Here is a 19,832-nt window from a genome sequence, read left to right on the forward strand (position 1 = left end):
CCATCTATTATTCCGTCTCCTTGTCTTAAATACCAAACAGGGAGCAGGACACCATATTTATCACCTTTAGTCAAAGTAGATGTCAGCTGAGGACTAGGAAAATAACAATGATCACAGCTTCCACTTGTTGTGTATCTTCTAATTGCCAGGTGCTTTATCCATGCCATCTTATTTCATACTCAAATATTGTTTTTCCCACTCTACAGATGGAGAAGCTGAGGCTCAAAGAGGTAACATGTCCAGGGTCATCTAACACATTCATCCCCTCCACAGAGTTTGTGATTGTTCTACCACACCAAACCGTTGCCCATTAAGCTACCTTGGAGAAAGGCAAGAGAACATATCAAATGGAGAAATGAAAAATACTAGACTAGCACCATGAGCTGAATTTATTCTCAGATCTGACTTAATGATTGGTGTGCATATTTCAAGACACGTTTAATGAATAACTAAAATTCATTGTGCATTTTATTTCTTACCAAAAGAAGTTCAGAGAGTTACTTCTAAGATGGGAGGGAAAGTGAACTCCATCAATCACTTAATGATTTACAAAATATTTTGATTTGGGTAAAGAAGTTTAATTCTGCCTAGGAAATGCTTATATTTAGGAAAATCAAATGAAGCTTTCATGTGATACAAAGGGAGCATGATTTTAGCTATGATACTCATTCTGAGAAAGTTGAAGTTAATTAACTACACAGTTGACACCTTCTGTACATTGTTCTGCTCTACCTTAGGGGCTGGAAATGGAGCAATGAAAGCCTCACAGGGACCTCCCTCAAACATGTTTCTATTGTCTCCAGTGTCCTGTTATTCTGCTTCCTCCATGCACCTAGGAGAACCACCAAGATGACTACTACTCTGGGGGCATTACTACTCTAGTGTCATAAGTACAGAGGACATAGGGAAGTGGGAGGGGCTGGGAAGAGGGAGGTAGCTCTGTCTCTTCTCTCAATTGGAAAATGTTAATTTCCCAGTGTATGGGCAAGAAAAGAGCTCTGTTTATGGTATAAGTATTATTTTTCCACTATATGTTTTATGGCACTATGAATATCTCACCACAATGTAGAAGAGCCTTTGAAACTATTTTTTTAATACAGGTAAACAACTAACTGAATTAATATAACTTATATTTATTTAAATTACATGCTTTTTGGAAATGCAAGGATAAAAGTGAATTACTTAACAGCCTACATTTCCCCACTCCTTTTCACAGTGCATGGAGTTACAAAGCTTCTACCATTTATGAAAATGCATGAGAACAAGCGTAACCATGTGGATAAGCTTCCACACATTTCCTGTAAGCTGTGTTCATTTAGTTGCTCACAGTCAGTACAAAAACCATCCCAGGAGCCTTCCCTAGATACAGTATCATAGCAGATAATGTGTCTGGAGCACAGAGGACATGAGAAATTTGCCCCTGCATCAGGGAAATGATAGTGTGGTGATATAATATTTGCTCAGAGAAGATTAGTTTGGTTTGTTTTGATTCCTAGGGACATTCATACAAATGAATAAAGTTGACTATGGTGGACATCAGAGGCTAAACTCAGGGCCTCCAAGGGGACGCTGTGGCAGTGCTTTCTACTGTCACTCAAGGCTGAAGAAGGAGTGGCAGCAGGAAGGAGGGGAGGGGAGGGAAGAGAGGAAAATAGTAAGAGAAGAAAGAATGGGAGAAGTGAGAGCAGGAGTAGGAAAGAGGTCTCCAGAGTGGAGGGTGAAAAAGGGGCCACCACTCTAAATAAAAGACCCCAGCCCAGTCTTCTGGGGCTAGTGAAGTCCTAGGACTTTGGAGGTGGAAGGAGCTCTGTGGGACTTTTCAGGCTGCCCCACCATCAGATGTGTTTTTGTTCCTCCTCAACAACTGACCATTTCTCACGAATATAAGAATAACCAGCCTTCCAAACTGGTATGTGTTTCATGGGTGGTTTCCTTTAACTTTTTCTCAAACATGCCTGTTATAGTATCCATAAACAGGCTAAAAATACATGGAAATCCCAAAGGAGCTGAAGGCCAAAAGCTTTGCACAGCCCTGAGGAAAGTGGCCAACTTTTTGATGTCTTGGTTCTCGACAGGGTGAAGCCAGCTTAGTGTGATTTTAAGGTGCTCTAAAGGCTCTCCTTCTCCCCTCCCTCCATCTCCTCCCTGAGAAAATACTTGTTCACTGAGGCCTGAAATTGATTTTTCAGGGGACAGAGTTTTTCGTTTCATAATAAAAAAAAATGATTTTAAATGCATAGTCTCTCTTGGGCAAAGTAAAACTTTGACTTGAAGTTACCGTCTGGAAGCAGCCTGACCCTTTTCCTGAGAGCAGTGCAGACACCATCTGAGGTGCTCCTTCCAAGGATCCCTGGTTCAAAGGGGGGAAGCTGGGGATGCAGAACTCAGATCTGCCACTGTCCAGGTGTGTGGGGCACTCCCCTGCTGACTTTCTGATGGGGCTCAAAAGAACATCTAGCCTCTCCAACCTCATCTCTAATCAGCCACCCCAGCCCACCTGCCCCCCAAACCCTGCTGGCCACACTCAAGGAATCTTGAACTACTTTGAGGAACCTGAATTTGGAAGTTCTTTCCAGTTGCTCCCTCTGCGTATAACATATTGTCCACCCTACCCTATCCCACAACCACCCTTTCACACAGTCTACCCCTTTGCTTTCTTTGAGTTGAAACTTAGATGGGACTTCCCTGCAGAGAGCTTTCCCTGGCTCTCCATGGCTGGACCTAGGCCCACCCAGTGTGCTCCCCAGGCACATGTTAAATTGAGGGGTAGACATCTGATCTGTTGTCTGTTGTCCTCTCTAGAATTGATCACCTTGAGTGTGTTCACCATTACTTTCAGTTAATAATTATTGAATAAGGAAAGGAATTTGCTTTCACTCTATTGTTGAAAGAGAGGGAGCATACCTGGAGAAAAAGAAGCTTGTCTAGAGATGTTGGACTGAATTAGTACCAGCAAAAGATATAATGAACAGAATAAATCCATATTAGTTCTTGTATTTGTCAGGGTAGGGTACCAACTGTATGAAACACCACCAAATCTCAACGGATTAGAACAAAAGAGTTCACTACTTACCATGTCAGAGTCCAACCCCAGAGCTGGGGTGGGCTGGGCCCTTTTGTTCTTTCCATTCCCCACATCCATCCAATGGTCAGGGGAGAAAAGAAAGCATAACGGTTTCTACGGGAGGATTTTTAGAAGCTCATCTGGAAGAAGCATACATCATTCTTACTCAGAATTCATGCCAAAACTCTGTCACACAGGGGAAAAAAAAAAAAAAGGAGGAAGAGGAAAAAAAATAGAGGTTGGCAAATACAAAACAGTCTCCTGTGGCCCTGAAAAACAAGGAAGGATGATTTCAACAAACCAGAATCGAGGAATTTCTCAAAGCTCAAAAGCAATGGAGACTGGATTGGTGGATATAAATGAAGAAAGGAAGCCAGAGCCGATAAGAAACTCAAGGAGAAACAAAAGAAATTCATGCAGGAGAAAAATACTACAAAAATAAAATTGATTCCAGAGATACTTCAACCTAAGAGTCAACAAATGCAAATCACAGGAAAGATTTCTGGAAACACTGTCAGGGAAATGAATGTTCGAAATTGCATTCAGGAAGAGCTGGACTACCCCACGCTGAGTAACTGAGATAGGCATTGCTTGCCCCAGGAGGACACCTGCTGTGTCAGGTCTGGGCGACAAAGCAGAACAGAGGGTGAAATAACTGGGATCCTCCATGAGGGCAGCTGCAGAACAGGAAAGGGAGCACAAGAGTGCGGTGTTTTTTCTCAAGCTAAATTGTTCCACCTATCTCTTTGGAGTAGAACTTGTAAACAAGAAACTCCAAGCAAACACGGGACCCAAGAAATGAGATGTGTACCCAGGTCAGCTTATCAGTGGAGATGAGAAGCACCCAGAAGACAAGCTGTAGACACACATTGTCCAGCCAAACACCTGCTCCTTTTCCAGTCACCAGAAGAAAGATGCTCATCAGAATGATAGGCAAACAGAAAAACCCACACCCTGAAAGGGATGTACCAAATGGCAATATGCAAACAGCTAATGCTTGATGAACAGATTTTAAGTAGAAACGGATGAAGAATTTAAAATATAAATGTAATTAATAGTCTCAGAGAGATTTGTTTTAGGTCTGTCACAGCTCAGAAACAGTCATTACAGCAGTAAGGAATCTATCAGTTTTGTTGGAAATGAAAGTGTTATCTATCAAATAAAAATTTCAGTAGATGGTTCAATTAGTGTTGGGAGACAGTTTTTCAGTCTCTTGCATGTCTGCATATCTTGCAAAGTGAGATACTGACTGCCTTTGTTTTACACTATCTTTTCAAGGATGTTTATTTAGTAAATGTCTTGAAAAAGACAGACTGTGTCTCCCTCCAGAGCAAGGCATGCTTACAATTCAGTATAATGAAAATATTTCCCTCATCCCCTGAAGCAAAGAAGGCATGTCTCTTCTATAAAGTCTTCTTATAGAAGACTTTGGATCCTTAATTTCAGGGCTCTTATCTCCTGTGTGTGTGGAGGTATGAGACACCCTTCTGGTATCTCAAGAAATTCACACAAATGCTGCTACTCTATTCCTGTTTTGTGTACAAAGTTGTCTTTGTCTCTAACCTTGTGTCTCTTTCCAGTACCCATGAGATTGTGGCAGGTTAACACACATAAAGGAAATTCAGACCCTTCACAGTTCTTAACAATTATTATAATGGAAATACTGAGAGCTTAAAATAGGGACTCGTAGTTAAGACTTTGGGCTTCCAATACAGGGAGTGCTGGTTTGGTCCCTGGTCAGGAAACGAAAACCCACATGCTTTGCAGTGGAGCCAAAACACAGAAACCCATAAAATAGCTACCTGAAACGTCAAATCAAGTTGCTCTCCCAGAACTCAGTCCCCACAGTGAATTTAGAATATAGGGGATTAATATGATCCAGAGACTCTAACATGAAATAGGAATTCTGATAGAAGTGAGAAAATATAAATAGATAATCAACAAATAGAAAAGCTTTCCCCAAACCTAATGGAAGAAATATGTTAATTGAGAAGGCTATGACATCTCAATAAATCACTCCACATATTACTTAATAATTACAAAGGGAAAAGGATTCCTCCACCTATAAATGCTGGAAGAAATCACCTTAACCATGCTATCAGTACTTAACTAACCTCATTAATAATGGAACAAACACTTGTGTGCTTTCTAATGCAATGCACTAAAAAGGACACAGTATTGCTTCTATAATATTCTCGCTAAAAATGTTTACTCTGAATCTAGACTTATGGAAATAATCAGACAATTCTATATTTAAACACATTCTTTAAAACAACTGGTCTGGACCCTCTGTTCAAAAATATCAACATCATGAAGGATGAAAAAAGACTGGGAGTCTGTTCTAGATTAAAAGAGAATAAAGAAACATGACAGATAAAGGATTCAATCCTTAATTGAATCCTTCAATGTAAAAAGAAAGCTATAAATGACATTACTGGAAAAACTGGATATTGTGGAATATTTGGAAACCTGGAAAATTTAGATATATATATTAAATAATAAAGTGAAAGTGTTAGTTGCTCATTGTGTCTGACTCTTTCCGACCACGTGGGCTGTAGCCTGCCAGGCTCCTCTGTCCATGGAATTTTCCAGGCAAGAATGGTAGAATGGGTTGCCATTTCCTTCTCCGGGGGTCTTCCCGACCCAGGGATCCCACTGGGATCTCCTGCATTGCAAGCAGATTCTTTACCATCTGAGCCACCAGGGAAGCCCATCTATTAAATAATAGTATTGCATCAAATTGAATTGAATCACAGATTTAATTAAAGTTAAACAAAGTTTTTCATGTGATAATGGTTTTAAGATTCTATAGGAAAATGTTCTTTAGGAGATATATGTTGAAGTATTTGGGATGAAATATCATTAATGTCTGTAACTTTTACATGGCCTGTCAAAAATTATAAACATTGTACATATACATAAATTATATACATAATCTTATCTGTGAAATCTATATATGTGCATATATATATATATATATATACACACACACACACACACACACAGAGGGAGAGAGACAAAAGAAAAATATGGTTAAACCAACAACACCGTAAAGCAATTTTCCTCCAATTAAAAAATAAGTTAAAAAAAGAAAAATAGGTCTAAATATTAACAATTGGTGAAACTAGAATATTTGGATGTTCATTGAATTATTCTGGAAGTTTGCTATAGGTCTGAAAATTTTCAATATAAAATAACTGAAGAAAATAGACTGCAAATGCAAGTCAAATGCCAAAAAAAGAGTAATGTATAAAGTACTCATATCTAGGCATATTTAGGAACCATTTCATAACTCAATTGTTTAAAGATAAAATTTCAGAAGACCATAAACAGTCTACATACATAGCATCCTTGGATATATATAGAAGAAAGAGAACAATATCAGCCAAGTTCTGAAAGAAGCTTAGAACATAGATTTTTATATCCAGCCAATTAGAATTTAAGTGTGAGTACAGAGAGAGAAGCAAAAAGTATTTTCAGTAATATAAAGACTAAGAAATTTTTTATTCAAAGATCTCCTCTGAAATAGTCAAAGATATAGTCTAGAAAAATTAAAATGAATCCAGGAAAGAGGAAGATACAAAATCCAAGAAGCAGTGGTATACAAAGAAATTGTCAGCCATCAATATGCAGCATTAGAGATTAGAAACAGTTACAATAGAAAACTATACTATTAAAAATGTAATTAGCGAATGATTTTCAAGGACAAATAAATTACCAGACTCAAGGAAAGCAAAATCTTTTAATAAACCATGAAACCTAGACAGTACTGAAAAAGTAATCAATGAGTCATCTTTTGCTAAAGTTCCAAGTTTCAGATGCTAGTAATTTATAGTTTCACTTGCAGTGGAAATTATCATTATCTATCATGGCGATAGAACTCTTTCAAATCAGCAAAACAGCTGAAGTGATATGAACAGAAAATGTAAAGAAGGAATGAATACAGGTAGCCAATTAAATTACAAAAAAATATTAAATTTAATCTTAGTTCAGTTCAGTTGCTCAGTTGTGTCCAACTCTTTGTAAACCCCATGGATTGCAGCACGCCAGGCCTCCTTGTCTATCACCAACTCCCAGAGTTCACTCAGACTCATGTCCACTAAGTCAGTGATGCCATGCAACCATCTCATCCTCTGTCATCCCCTTCTCCTCCCACCCTCAATCTTTCCCAGCATCACGGTCTTTTCAAATGAGTCAGCTCTTCACATTAGGTGGCCAGAGTACTGGAGTTTCAACTTCACCACCAGTCCTTCCAATGAATATTCAGGACTGATTCTCTTTAGGATGGACTAGTTGGATCTCCTTGCAGTCCAAGGGAGTCTCAAGAGTCTTCTCCAACACCACAGTTCAAAAGCATCAATTCTTCGGCACTCAGCTTTCTTTATAGTCCAACTGTCACATCCATACATGACTACTGGAAAAACCATAGCCCTGACTAGACAGACCTTTGTTGGCAAAGGAACATTACTTTTTAATATACTGTCTAGGGTGGTCATAACTTTTCTCCCAAGGAGTAAGCATCTTTTAATTTCATGGCTGCAGTCACCATCTGCAGCGATTTTGCAGCCCAAGAAAGTCAGCCACTGTTTCCACTGTTTCCCCATCTATTTGTCATGAAGTGATGGGGCTGGATGCCATGATCTTAGTTTTCTGAATGTTGAGCTTTATGCCAACTTTTTCACTCTCCTCTTTCACTTTCATCAAGAGACTCTTTAGTTATTCTTCACTTTCTGCCATAAGGGTGGTGTCATCTGCATATCTGAGGTTACTGATATTTCTCCCAGCAATCTTGATTCCAGCTTGTGCTTCATCCAGCCTAGCATTTCTCATGATGTACTCTGCATATAAGTTAAATAAGCAGGGTGACAATATACAGCCTTGACGTATTCCTTTCCCAATTTGGAACCAGTCTGTTGTTCCAGTTCTAATTGTTGCTTCCTGACCTGCATACAGATTTCTCAAGAAGCAGGTCAGGTGGTCTGGTAGTCCCATCTCTTTAAGAATTTTCCATAGTTTGTTGTGGTCCACCCAGTCAAAGGCTTTGGCATAGTCAGTAAAGCAGAAGTAAATATTTTTCTGGAACTCTCTTGCTTTTTCAATGATCCAAATTTAATCTCAGTAGTAATAAAAGAGAGGGAAAAAGAACTTCAATGAAAGATTCTATTTTCCCCCATCAAATAAGCAAAAATTAAATATTGATAATTAAAGTTCTGGGAAAAGTGTATGGAAATGGATTCTCTCATTCAGAGTTGGTGGAAGCGAAATGTAAATTAGCATAGGCTGCAACTTCCCTGGTAGTCCATGGTAAAGACTCTGCCTTCCAATTTAGGGGATGCAGGTTCAAACCTTGGTTGGGGAACTAAGATCCCACGTGCTGTGGGACAGCAAAGCCCATCCTTCACAACAAGAAAATCTGCTCACCACAGCAAAGACCCAACACCCCCGCCAAAAAAAAATTAGCATAGCCTTTTCGGAGGCCAGTTTGGCAATATGTATTAAAGTACCAAATGTGAATACGTGTACTTTGTCCCAGTTTTCTATATTAAAGGATCTGTCCTATACAAATACTGGCATATGGTAAAGAAAGGGAAGAATGACAATGTCAATTCCTTTCTGGGGAATACTATGCATCTGTTAAAAAGCATGAGATAAATCAGAATGCACTAATATGAAAGTATCTCTAACCATGATGGCATGGTGAAGAAAGTTGTATAACATATATAATTACCTTTTTTAATGCCATACATCTGTTGAAATTGTCCAATGTGTAAGACTTCATCCTTGGTACTGGACTTACAGAACTAAAGAAAACAGATAAATTCCTGGCCTTACAGACTTTACATATCCAGTTTGGAGATGAGTGATTAGAGTAGGATTGGGGCAAGCAAATAAGAAACTAGTTAGCAAATAGATAACATCCTTTCTAACAGCGGTAAGTTCTATGAAGGCAATACATAGGGACTGCAGTGGGAAAGATGCCCAGTGTCAAGTCAGCGCTCAGTAAATGAAGGCAGTTTTGATCTGAATACATGTTCTGAAATTGATCACCACTCCAGTCTCCTGTCTTTTATGATGCGCCAGCCAGAGGAGGTATAGTATGATCAAAATTCTGCAGAGACTTTGTGAGCTGACAGAAAGCACCAAACTGCAGGTCCAGCATCTAGGTTTTCCATTCTTGTTCATCTGCATTAGCAGAATTAGACCTAAGCTCTGAAAAATGAGGGAAAGGAGGGTATACTTGGCATTGCAAGCTCATCAGCCTGTTTCAGGAAAACATGAGTAGTTATTTTACTTTGAAAAAGTTATAGAATGTATTTGCCTTATTAAGTAGAATTAGCACAAGCAGTAAGAGTAAACAAAGTCACTGTGGACTGGAATCCACATAAGCCTTGGTGTGTAAGAGGTGAATACAGGAAGGAGGTAGAGGGAGGACTTTAAGTCTGAACATCACACTACCTCGAGTTCTCCCTTGTTCCCACGAAGGAAAGCTTTGGGCTCTCTAGTCCTGACCACAGGACAAGGCCTACAGTGGTCCCACGCCAAGCAGAGCCCATAAAGCAGAGAATTTGTGTGCATCTTCTGGGCCTCCAATTTGCTGCCCAAACCATACTCCATTCTCCACAGATTTCAGCACCAAAGGAGCAGAACAGGAGCCATGCATGCTTTCAGATGGGCCTCTCCTTTAGAGCTTTGGGCTGTTTTAGGGGGGACACGCCCTGTTTTGTCTCTTACGCAAACAGTAGCCACCACTGCTCAGATTCACATCCCAAGGCTGAATGCTCAGAAGTAGGTGCCACATGGACTGGACTTGTGCACTCTACCAGGAGATGAGTGCAAATGCTAAGAAGTCAGTGCCTTCCAACTGGGAAATGGTAGTATGCTAAATTATGTACCTAATTAATCTCTACCAACAGAAATACCATAAAACTGGGAAAAAAAGCAATTAAATCACCCAGGATCAGTGTGCATAAATTATACACAAAAGGAACAAAAATTTCACCAGTAAATTTGTGTTTGTGCTTTGGCTGAATGGTCAGAGGTCCATTTCTACTATAGGCTGATGAATGGTACACAATTACCAGTTAATTGCTTGTCTCTTTCTCCTTGTGTTGCTACCTCATGGGTTAGAAATGACAGGGATAAAATTTTTGCTAGACCCCTTCAAATCAGGAGCCCAAGGGAAAAGATTCCCGTTAGATTTTACCATAACAGCCTGCTTTTCCTTAAGTGTTTTTATATTTTGGGTTTTTTTTAACATGCAAAAATAATTACATGATGATTAAGAAAACTGAGCTAAGAGGTAACCAGGTGAAGCTGCTATCTCATGAACATTCAGTGATACAGGCTGTAACTATTTCTGGACAACCAGTCTAGAGCTGTAGTCACATAATACAAATAAAACTCGTTGAAAGAGTAAAACAATATAGCTACCCACTTTTTACCAGATTACATCATATTATACAACAGCTTTGTAATTATTTGTAAATTTTTTAATTGTCTATCTCCAGCACTTTGAGTTGCATGAGGCAAAGACTATGTCTTTCTCTCACTTCTGTATCTCTAGCATCAAGCCCAGTACCTGATACTTAGCGGACACTCAGGAAACATTTGTGAGTGAATGAATGAATAACTGAACAACTGTAAAGGCCAGGTTTCAGATCCTGTTCTTGAGCCTCACCGGCCCTTCTCATGATAGCAAGATATCGCCTTGCAGATACACAGATGTTCAAGGCAGAATAAAAGGCATTAACAGAGGACACCTGGGCCACAGACTATACCTCCCATGTAATTTCATAGGAATTTATGGCTTAACCAATTTGGAGATTTGTTTCCAGAAAGCATTTGATTTAGTCCCTTAAGATCAGTCGCAGTGAGTACAAGTCTTAGCGCATTGGCAGTGCACTGCTATGGACAGCTTCTCAGTGCAGGGTGCTTCAGCTGATGACACTGATGGTCTCAACAGAGTGTGGCTGGATCCTGAGACTGGGCTTTTCCCTCACAGAAGGAGACACTGGAGGAGGCTGGAGAGGCAGCGAAACGGAAGGCAGGTCCTTAATCTCTGCTGCTTCCCTCAGGCCCACAGAGCTGGTGTCAGAATCAGAGAGAGCACCAGGAGCTCCTATTCCTGCTGCTGGGTGTCACCTGCTTCTGGCCCTGCATCTGAGGACCAAAGAGCAGCACGACTTTGCAGGCTAACTCCTCTTCTCCTGAGCTAATCTGATTTCACTCACTGATACTCCATCAAAAGCAGGGCCCTTACTACAGGTTGAATTGACCTCAAGATACCTGTCCCAGAATGCTGTGAAAATATGTTACTCACACACACACAAATCACTTTAGTATTCAGAAAGTTTTTAGGGGCTGCCCTGGTGATACAGCTGTTAAAAATCCTCCTGCCAATGCAAGGGACACAGGTTTAATCCCTGCTCCAAGAAGATTCCACATGCCATGGAGCAGCTAAGCCTGTGCGCCGCGACTTCTGAAGCTGGCGAGCCTAGAGCCCATCCTCAACAAACTGAAACCACCACAATGAGAAGCCTGCGCACCGCAACGAAGAGTAACCCCTGCCAGCCACAGCTGGAGAAAACCCACGTGTAGCAACAAAGACCAGCACAGCCAAAATAAATAAACAATAATAAAAATATTAATAAATATTAATAAAAGCTTTTAGGGTTAATGGAGCATTCGGCTCAAAGCATAGCCAAAGTCTGCAATGATACCTTGGGTATAGAATTTGCATTTATGATTTCTTATCCCCTTCTCTTTACTAACACCCACTCCCTTAGGAAAGGAGCCTGGAGGGGGAAGCAAGAGTCTGGATTGCAAAATTGAGGAGTGTGCTGAAACACCTGCTCTCGAGGACTCCTCGTCATCCCCTGTAGATATTCAGCAACATTCCTGGCAGGTTTCCACAGACATTGAGAACACTGAAAGGTAAGTGGGAAGTTACCCTAAATAGATTGCCAGTCCTCCTCCAATTAATACTTAGGGGCTACAGAGGGTTGACATTATTTTTCTTTCAGATTCAGAAAACAGAGCTCTCAGTAAACCGAGATGAGAGACAGTAAGGAGTCCAAATCCATCTACAGAATGGCAGCAGAACTGCCAGGAGACGTGGGCTCCCAGCCTCTGCTTATCCCACTCCATCAGCCTTGCATCTCCATGGAGATGCAAGCCGAGTGCTTCCTTGGGAAGCAAGAAAGTCGAATCTATATACCCATCACTGCTCACTCACCAGGCTGGGTCCCAAAATTTCCATTTGTTTAAGGGAGAATAACTCAAAATCGTGCAAAGATACCTCCAGGAGATCTTCAGATTTCAGGTGTATGGGATGGCCTATTTAGTGGCCAGTCGGGAGCTGAGGCATCTATCTAGTTCACAGTTTTCTGAAGAGCTGTCTCCTCTACCTCTCCTGGGATTTAGCTGATGGCCCCTTAGTGGTCAAAGCGTGTTAATGCATTTGTCTTTACAAGCAGTAGCTCAAGGCCAGAGACAGTTTCTTTCTTGGGAAGAAGAGATTCTACAGTGATTCTATTTCACTTGGGAAACGGAAGCAATAATAATACAACCATAATCACATCTTGATGCTAAAAATTCCATTCTTTGAGACAGAGAGGCATCAGCCCCTTGTTTGTTGGCCTTCACACTGCTTTCTTGTCCTTTGCTACTAATGTCCCCAGAGCCAACGTGCAGCAGCTGAATGAACGCTGGGCAATTCCACCGAGACTCTGTGTGTGTGGGGTTGAGTCATTGACAAGATAATGAACATTTTATTTTTTTATTTTTAGAAATGTAACACACAGTGGCATTTATAGCCATTGTGGTTTTACTTTCAGATTGTAATATAATTCTAAAGCTAATTACCAAATTTCTGTGTTTATAGAAAATTGAAGCATGTGGTAATTATGTGCTATTAATAAAACTTGGACTTTGTATAAGCTTGGAAATCCAACAATTCAAACAATAAAGCTGGTTGGCACGATTTGATAGAACTATAGACAAATGATGAGGGAGTGATTTCTCTTAATTTATAAAGTAGAAAATGCTTTGCTCTATTCCCAGGAAGAAAAACCTGCCATGGTCAGGCTATAGTCCATCAGCAAAGCCATTTTCGTTTTCAGAAACCTTGAACAGAAGCACTAATCAAGTCTTGTAAGCTTGTCAGACAGCAAGCTGTGGCGGATAATAATAATAGGAGAGTCCTCCCCTCAGCACTGGCAGTGTTTCATTTCAGGCTCAAAATCCAGATTCTGGTCAAAGGAGATGGGAGCGAGTGGGAGAAGTAGGCACAGTAGACCTGTAGGGCTTCCTTGCTTCTCCCTATCACTTTGCCCTAAGAGATCTGTGGGTTTCAAACTGGCCTGAACTTTAAAATTACTGGGAGGGCTTTTTAAAAATATTCCAAGTCAATTTAATGTGTTGACCCTTGGAAATGCTTAACACCTGTATTACTCTGACTCTCAGTCGAGTAATGAGAGGCGACAGGGAGTGAACGCACAGCGAGGACGGCACTGGGACCAGATGAGAACAGCATCGCCCAGCCTCAACTCCGCCCAGGGCACCCCGATGCCCTAGTTGCGTGTCCTTCACCTGCCCTTGGAAATTGAAGTACTGTCCTCGTTACCAGAGGCTCGTCTCTCATCTCAGCCAGGTCCAACTAACAGCAGAGGTGGAGGGCTCCTACTAGCAGAATGCCCTGTGGAAATGTTTGTCAGAGTAGTTCTCATTCCTTCAGAGCCAACCCAACGCAGCTTTTTTTTTTTTCCTTCTTCTCATAAAATCAAAGTAAATGCAATTATTTGCCTACTGGAGGCTCGAACTGGTACACTTAGGCACAGACTTTGTCCTTCAGTTGTGTCCTAGAACAGACGGTTGGAGATTGTGTTTCCAAAATGTACAGCTGATTATTTTTTCTTTCTATCAATTTTACAGAGACATGCGAGAAATGAAAAACCTTTTAAGCAAACTCAGGGAAACTATGCCTTTGCCACTGAAAAATCAAGGTGAGCCTTGTCATTCCTTTTTGAGGTAGAGGATGTTTTTCACACGATAACCTTGGGTCTTGTTTCTTGAGAAATGAAAGCAAGTGTTTTTCACACAAACAATAGAAGGCACCGAGCATACATTTGTCTTTCCTTGAGAAGATGTGAGAGAATAGTTTATCAGGTTAAAGCAGTTTTGTTCTGAGGGGCGCAGAGAAACACTCTGATAACAGGTACCTTCTCTGGTCCTGTCAGTCGAGAGCATGTATTCACTGTTACCTTGTTACACTGTGTGTGGCAAACACAGAAGGGCTGAAGACTCGACCCTTGTCTTTAAGAAGTTCACAGCCAGCTTCCCCAGTGGCTCAGTGGTAAAAAAATTCGCCTGCCAATGCCGGAGACCGTGTTCCATCCCTGGTCAGGGAGGATCCCACTTGCTGCAGAGCAACTAAGCCTGTGCGTCACAACTGCAGAGCCTATATTCTAGAACCCAAGAGTGGCAACTGCTGAGCCCACGTGCCCTAGAGCCTTTGCTCGGCAACAGAAGATGCCGTGACACTGAGAAAAGCCTGTGTACCACAAGGAAAAGTAGCCCCCACTTGCCACTGCAGCAACCACAAAGACCCAGTCAAAATAAAAAAAATTTCTTTAAAGTTTATAGTGGAAGAGACTTAAGAACACCTCCAAAGGAAATGCTCTGCCATCCACATGTTATCTAAACGAACTAACAGTAGTAATTAACATATCTTGCCACTGTGATTTTGTATCCAGTTCCAATGTGTGGGGGTGTTTTCCACATCAGCAAGCAATTATCAGACACTACTTGGGTGTCCTGCAGCTCAGCTGATTTCTGACACTTACTGGAGATGGCATCAGATGCCACAGGTGAAGGGTTCAGTAGTCCTAAAAAACTGTCTCCCCCTGCCCCCAGCTTTAGACCCCAGGCCCAAGCCCAAGTTGTCATCTGAGCTTCTATACTTCTAGCTAGATTGGAGGGTCCATCATTGGACCCACCATAGGTTTAATTAGTTCACTAATTGAGCAGCTCACAGAACCCAGAGAGATATTTTACCTACCAGTTTACTGACTTATTACAAGATATTAACTCAGGAGCAGCCAGATGGCAGAAGTGTGGGCAAGATGTGGGGAAAGGGTGCAGAAATTCCATGCCCCCTTCAGGAGGGCCATCTTCCCAGTCTCAGAAGCTCTCCAAACCCTTTCCTTTTTGGTTTTTCTGGCAACTTCCTAAACTTCCAATGATTGATTAAATCATTGGCCATTGGCAATTGGTTCAACCTCCAACCCCTCCCCCTCCCTAAAAGTCAGAGATGGGATTGAAGGAGAAGGCAATGGCACCCCACTCCAGTCCTCTTGCCTGGAAAATCCCATGGACGGAGGAGCCTGGTGGGCTACAGTCCATGGGGTCGCTAAGAGTCGGAGACGACTGAGCGACTGAGCAACTTCACTTTTCACTTTCATGCATTGGAGAAGGAAATGGCAACCCACTCCAGTGTTCTTGCCTGGAGAATCTCATGTATGGAGGAGCCTGGTGGGCTACAGTCCATGGGGTCGCTGAGTTGGAGACGACTGAGCGACTTCACTTTCACTTTTCACTTTCATGCATTGAAGAAAATGGCAACCCACTCCAGTGTTCTTGCCTGGAGAATCCCAGGGATGGGGGAGCCTGGTGGGCTGCCGTCTCTGGGGTCGCACAGAGTCGGACACGACTGAAGCGACCTAGCAGTAGTAGTAGTAGTCCTCCAATCACAGAGTTGGTTCTCCTAGCAGCCAGGTGTTTTCCTGGCTCAGGAAAACACCATCCTCAGGTGTTTTCCCCAAATCACATTATTAACCTAATAAAAGACATCTTTATGGCTCTCTAAGGACATTCCAAGAGTTTTAGTAGCTCTGTGCCAGGAATAGGTCAAAGATCAAATATATATAAATTACAGTGTCACAGGGACTAGTCTAAAGACCTTAGATGTATTAACTGTATTAACTTCTTTAATTCTAATAACACCTTTGAGGGAAATGCTATTCACGTTTCCCAATTTACAGGAAATTGAGACACAGGCTAGCTAACTTGGCCAAGGCCAAACAGACTATAAGTAGGAAGTCTGAGATATGTGATCCCAGGCAGCGTGTCTCCAGAACTATCCTATGGGAGTATACACTCTAACACAGAGAGGAAAAGGGGATAGTCACTGGGATGTAAGTTCGTGAGGGAAGGGTCTCTGTATGCTTCCATTAACTGTTTTGTCTTTAGTACCTAGAGAAATGCTTGGAATACAGTAGAGTAACCACCGGCATAAATAGTAAATGTTTGTTCAACCTGCACCCAACTTTGCAGTCCCCGAGTCTGAAGATAGGTACAAAGGGCTAGTCTTAACCACTTTCACTAAGCACATGTGGCCAAGAGCAGTCTTAAGTGAAGCATCCGCTTCAGAGAGTGGTACACCCAGGGTGGGGAAAGGGTTTGTAGGAGAAGGAAAGATCCCCCTCCTGTTTTTGCTGAGCACAGCCTCAGCAGGAGGGAGGGCAGGTTGCCTCTGAGTGAGGAGGGAGAGGATTTGGCCGCAGAGCTGGAGCGCAGCTTGGCTCAGGGAGCTGCGTGGCAGAAGGTGGAGAGGTGGAGGTGAGAACACAGAAAAATGTGGTGTGACCCGAGCTGCAGGGGAGGGGGGGGCGGGTGTTGGAAAATAAGAGGCAGGAGATGCAAGGACCCCCGCAGGGCCCGTTGACCCAGGCTTACTGCCTTGGGCTGTGGGTTACGTTTGAGAGGCCTTGTAGGGTTTTCAGGAAGCAGTGTTTTACTCCAGCTCATGGTGGTGATGAGGCCCCTGTGGACACGGCATGCAAGTTTGCTGCTAGAGGTCAGCATGGTTACAGCTAGCCTTGGGTTACCATGCTGGCTCTGCCATTTTCCTGGAAGAAGTTGTCTCCCTTCTGAACATGTACGTTTCCTCATCCCTGAAAAAGAGATCAGGTGACCTACTTCAGAGAGTTGTTGTGAAGATTCAATGAAAAAACGCATATCGCGTGCCTGCTACTAACTTACAGAGAGGAAGTGCTCAACAAGTGCAGTATATTATTATTATTATTATTTTTATTTACCAGCTGGCCCACCAACCTAGCTCAAGAAAACTCCAAATCATCATCAAATAGAATAATCCCTGCTTCTGTTCACTCTGAAGCCACTGTGTGTAACGTCCATGAAAAGTTGAACTTGGGCCCATGAAAAGTTGACCTTGAACCTGCTCTCCAGAATATTGATCCCAGAGACTGGATTTGGGGCTCACCTCTGAGCTTCTTAATATCCTCATCTTCTTAATATGTAGAGCAAGTACCCCCACCAACAGCACATGGGCCTCCTCTTGTACTTGCTTAGAAGGATGACAACCCAAGGGCCCCCCCAGGCTGAATTTCATGATTCCATGTAGCCTATATCTGAAACACTCCCCCTACAATTAATAAAAGTTCATCCAAAAGTTTTTGCATTAGGCATTATTGGAAGAACAGATATTTTCTTTATTTAGGACATTTTTATAATCATAAAAGTATAATAGAAATCTTTTGTATAACTTTATTACTTTTATAAGCAGAAAAAATAACTAGAATTTTTAAAATATAATAATAGTAGTGAATGATTGATACTATCAGTGAAAAGGAAAAAAATTCCAAACAAGGGACACCCAGGACTTGAATCCTAAATCCATTTGGGACATGAAAAGGAAAAAGCTAGGAGATAGAAGGTCTTCTTCAGGAGGGAGTAATGCTGTATGATTTTAAAATAATTTTTTTCCAACTTTTAATTTTGATTTGGAGTATAGCCAACTAACAGTGTTGTAGTTTCAGGTGAACAGTGAAGGGATTCAGTCATACATGTACTAAAATAATTTTTAAAATTCAGGTGAAGTCTCATGGGAAATTAAGGTTTCTTCATTTGGGGGAGAAAAGGGAACCCTTAGCACATGAAGATGCATGTCTATTCTGGACATGTTTAATCAGTCCTCACAGTATGATGGAGGGCTCATTAAACACACCCAGAACAGAGATCAGTGGCTCAGATGGTAAAGACTGTGCCTGCAATGCAGGAGACCCATGTTCAATCGCTGGGTCAGGAAGATCCCCTGGAGAAGGGAATAGCTACCCACTCCAGTATTCTTGCGGGGGAATCCCAAGGACAGAGGAACCTGGTGGGCTACAGTCCATGGTGTTGCAAAGAGTGGGACTTGACTGACCACACTGGGAGTGAGCAGTAGAGAAGCAGGGATGTGAGTCTCCACCAGGGGTCTGAGAAGACCTAAAGGAAGGAGAGAAGGTATCGGGGGTCACTGGGAACATGTTTTAGCAGAGGCATAGGGCACCATTTTAATGAGCAAATCAGCCAGATTCCTCTCTCTGACTGCATACACCAAGGTAGAGCACAGGGGCTGTCCCATTATCTTCCTGGAACTCTGTTCAGACAATCTTTTTATTATCCAGGTCTCATCTAAGCAGGAAATGGTGTGGGATGACATGTGGAAAAATGTATTCCAGTTCTTTTCTGTAGGACCTTATTTTCAAAACATAATTCTAACTGGATGAAAAGCATTATAGAAAGCCATCTGTTTTCCTTCTGTCTGTGTCTTTCTTTTCTCTTTTTATTCCATTTACATGTGTGTTTGAAGCAGAGAGAAAAAGGAATAAGATACTGCCCCATTTCCCTACTCAAATCCTGACCATGTAGAAATCCCGCCAGGCAAGTATGTGGGGACCCACCCTGGAAATGCATTCATTGCTCTGCTCTCCAAACTCCATGTGTGTGTGTGTGTGTGTCTGTGTGTGTGTGTCTGTGTATGTGTCTGTGTGTGTGTGTCTGTGTGTGTCTGTGTCTGTGTGTGTGTCTGTGTGTGTGTGTGTGTTAGCTGCTCAGGTGTGTCCAACTCTTTGCGACCCCATGGACCATAACCCGCCAGGCTGCTCTGTCCATGGGATTCTCTAGGCAGAATACTGGAGTAGGTAGCCATTCCCTTCTCCAGGGGATTTTCCTGACCAAGGAGTCGAACCCAGGTCTCCTGCCTTGCAGGCAGATTCTTTACCATTTGAGCTACCAGGGAAGCCCTTCCAGACTCTATCCTGTCCCTCAACTCAGAAACTCTTCCTGTTGATTTTAACATTTCAAGATTTAATCCTATCATCTCCCCTTCCCACCACAATCAAAACTTGATTTAGCAACCATATGCTGTAAATTGACTTTCAGTGACAAGCAAAAGTGGCCAAGAGCAGGAATTGTAATGGTTAATGATTATGCCTTCATTTGAGATGGGACCTTTACCTTCCCATATTTTGTTTAAGACTGGAGACAAAGGTGCGCAGAAGAGGGAGCCTGCCTTGCTCTGCCCCAGCTCCTTGCAGCCTCCCCGTCTCCTGGCTCTCAACCCGCTGTCCTTTCCTCTGCTTCAGCGCCTCTCCTGTCCTACATTCTGGGTCACTGGCAGTTCTGCAGGGAGCTTCATTAATTATGAGAGTCTTGCTGTGTCAAATGGATTACAAATGGAACCACCTGTGGAGAGCCCGCAAGGTTACTGACAAAGGCTAAAAGGAGATGGGAAAGTGAAGGACAAGCATCTTCTAAGTGCGGGCTGTAATCAAACAAAACATCACAGAAGTAAATTCAGCCAGAAAGACAGTTTCACCTTTTTTCCAAAATTCTGACTTCACAAATCCTGTGCAGTGTTGTCAGCATGTTCACTTTTGCCTAAAATTCTGTTGGTGGCGCCATGCGTTAGAGTCCGTCCCGAGTG

The 19,832-nt window shown here is 42.1% G+C and overlaps 1 protein-coding gene across 2 annotated transcripts in view; it reads left to right on the forward strand.

The window, feature by feature from the left end:
* LOC120879574 (regulator of G protein signaling 7 binding protein) overlaps positions 1–19,832 on the forward strand; it is a 110,555-nt gene that overhangs the window by 77,915 nt on the left and 12,808 nt on the right. The window contains exons 4-5 of one of the 2 annotated variants that reach the window (XM_040262593.1): positions 11,851–11,998; positions 13,997–14,067. In XM_040262593.1, coding sequence (XP_040118527.1) covers positions 11,851–11,998; positions 13,997–14,067 — 219 coding nt within the window. Of the gene's footprint in view, positions 1–11,850; positions 11,999–13,996; positions 14,072–19,832 lie in introns of those variants that run through there. The other variant, XM_040262594.1, reaches the window with a different exon arrangement.

The sequence above is a fragment of the Oryx dammah genome, unplaced genomic scaffold, assembly GCF_014754425.2.
Source record: "Oryx dammah isolate SB20612 unplaced genomic scaffold, SCBI_Odam_1.1 HiC_scaffold_20, whole genome shotgun sequence".
In the NCBI taxonomy this organism is placed as follows: Eukaryota; Metazoa; Chordata; class Mammalia; order Artiodactyla; family Bovidae; genus Oryx; species Oryx dammah.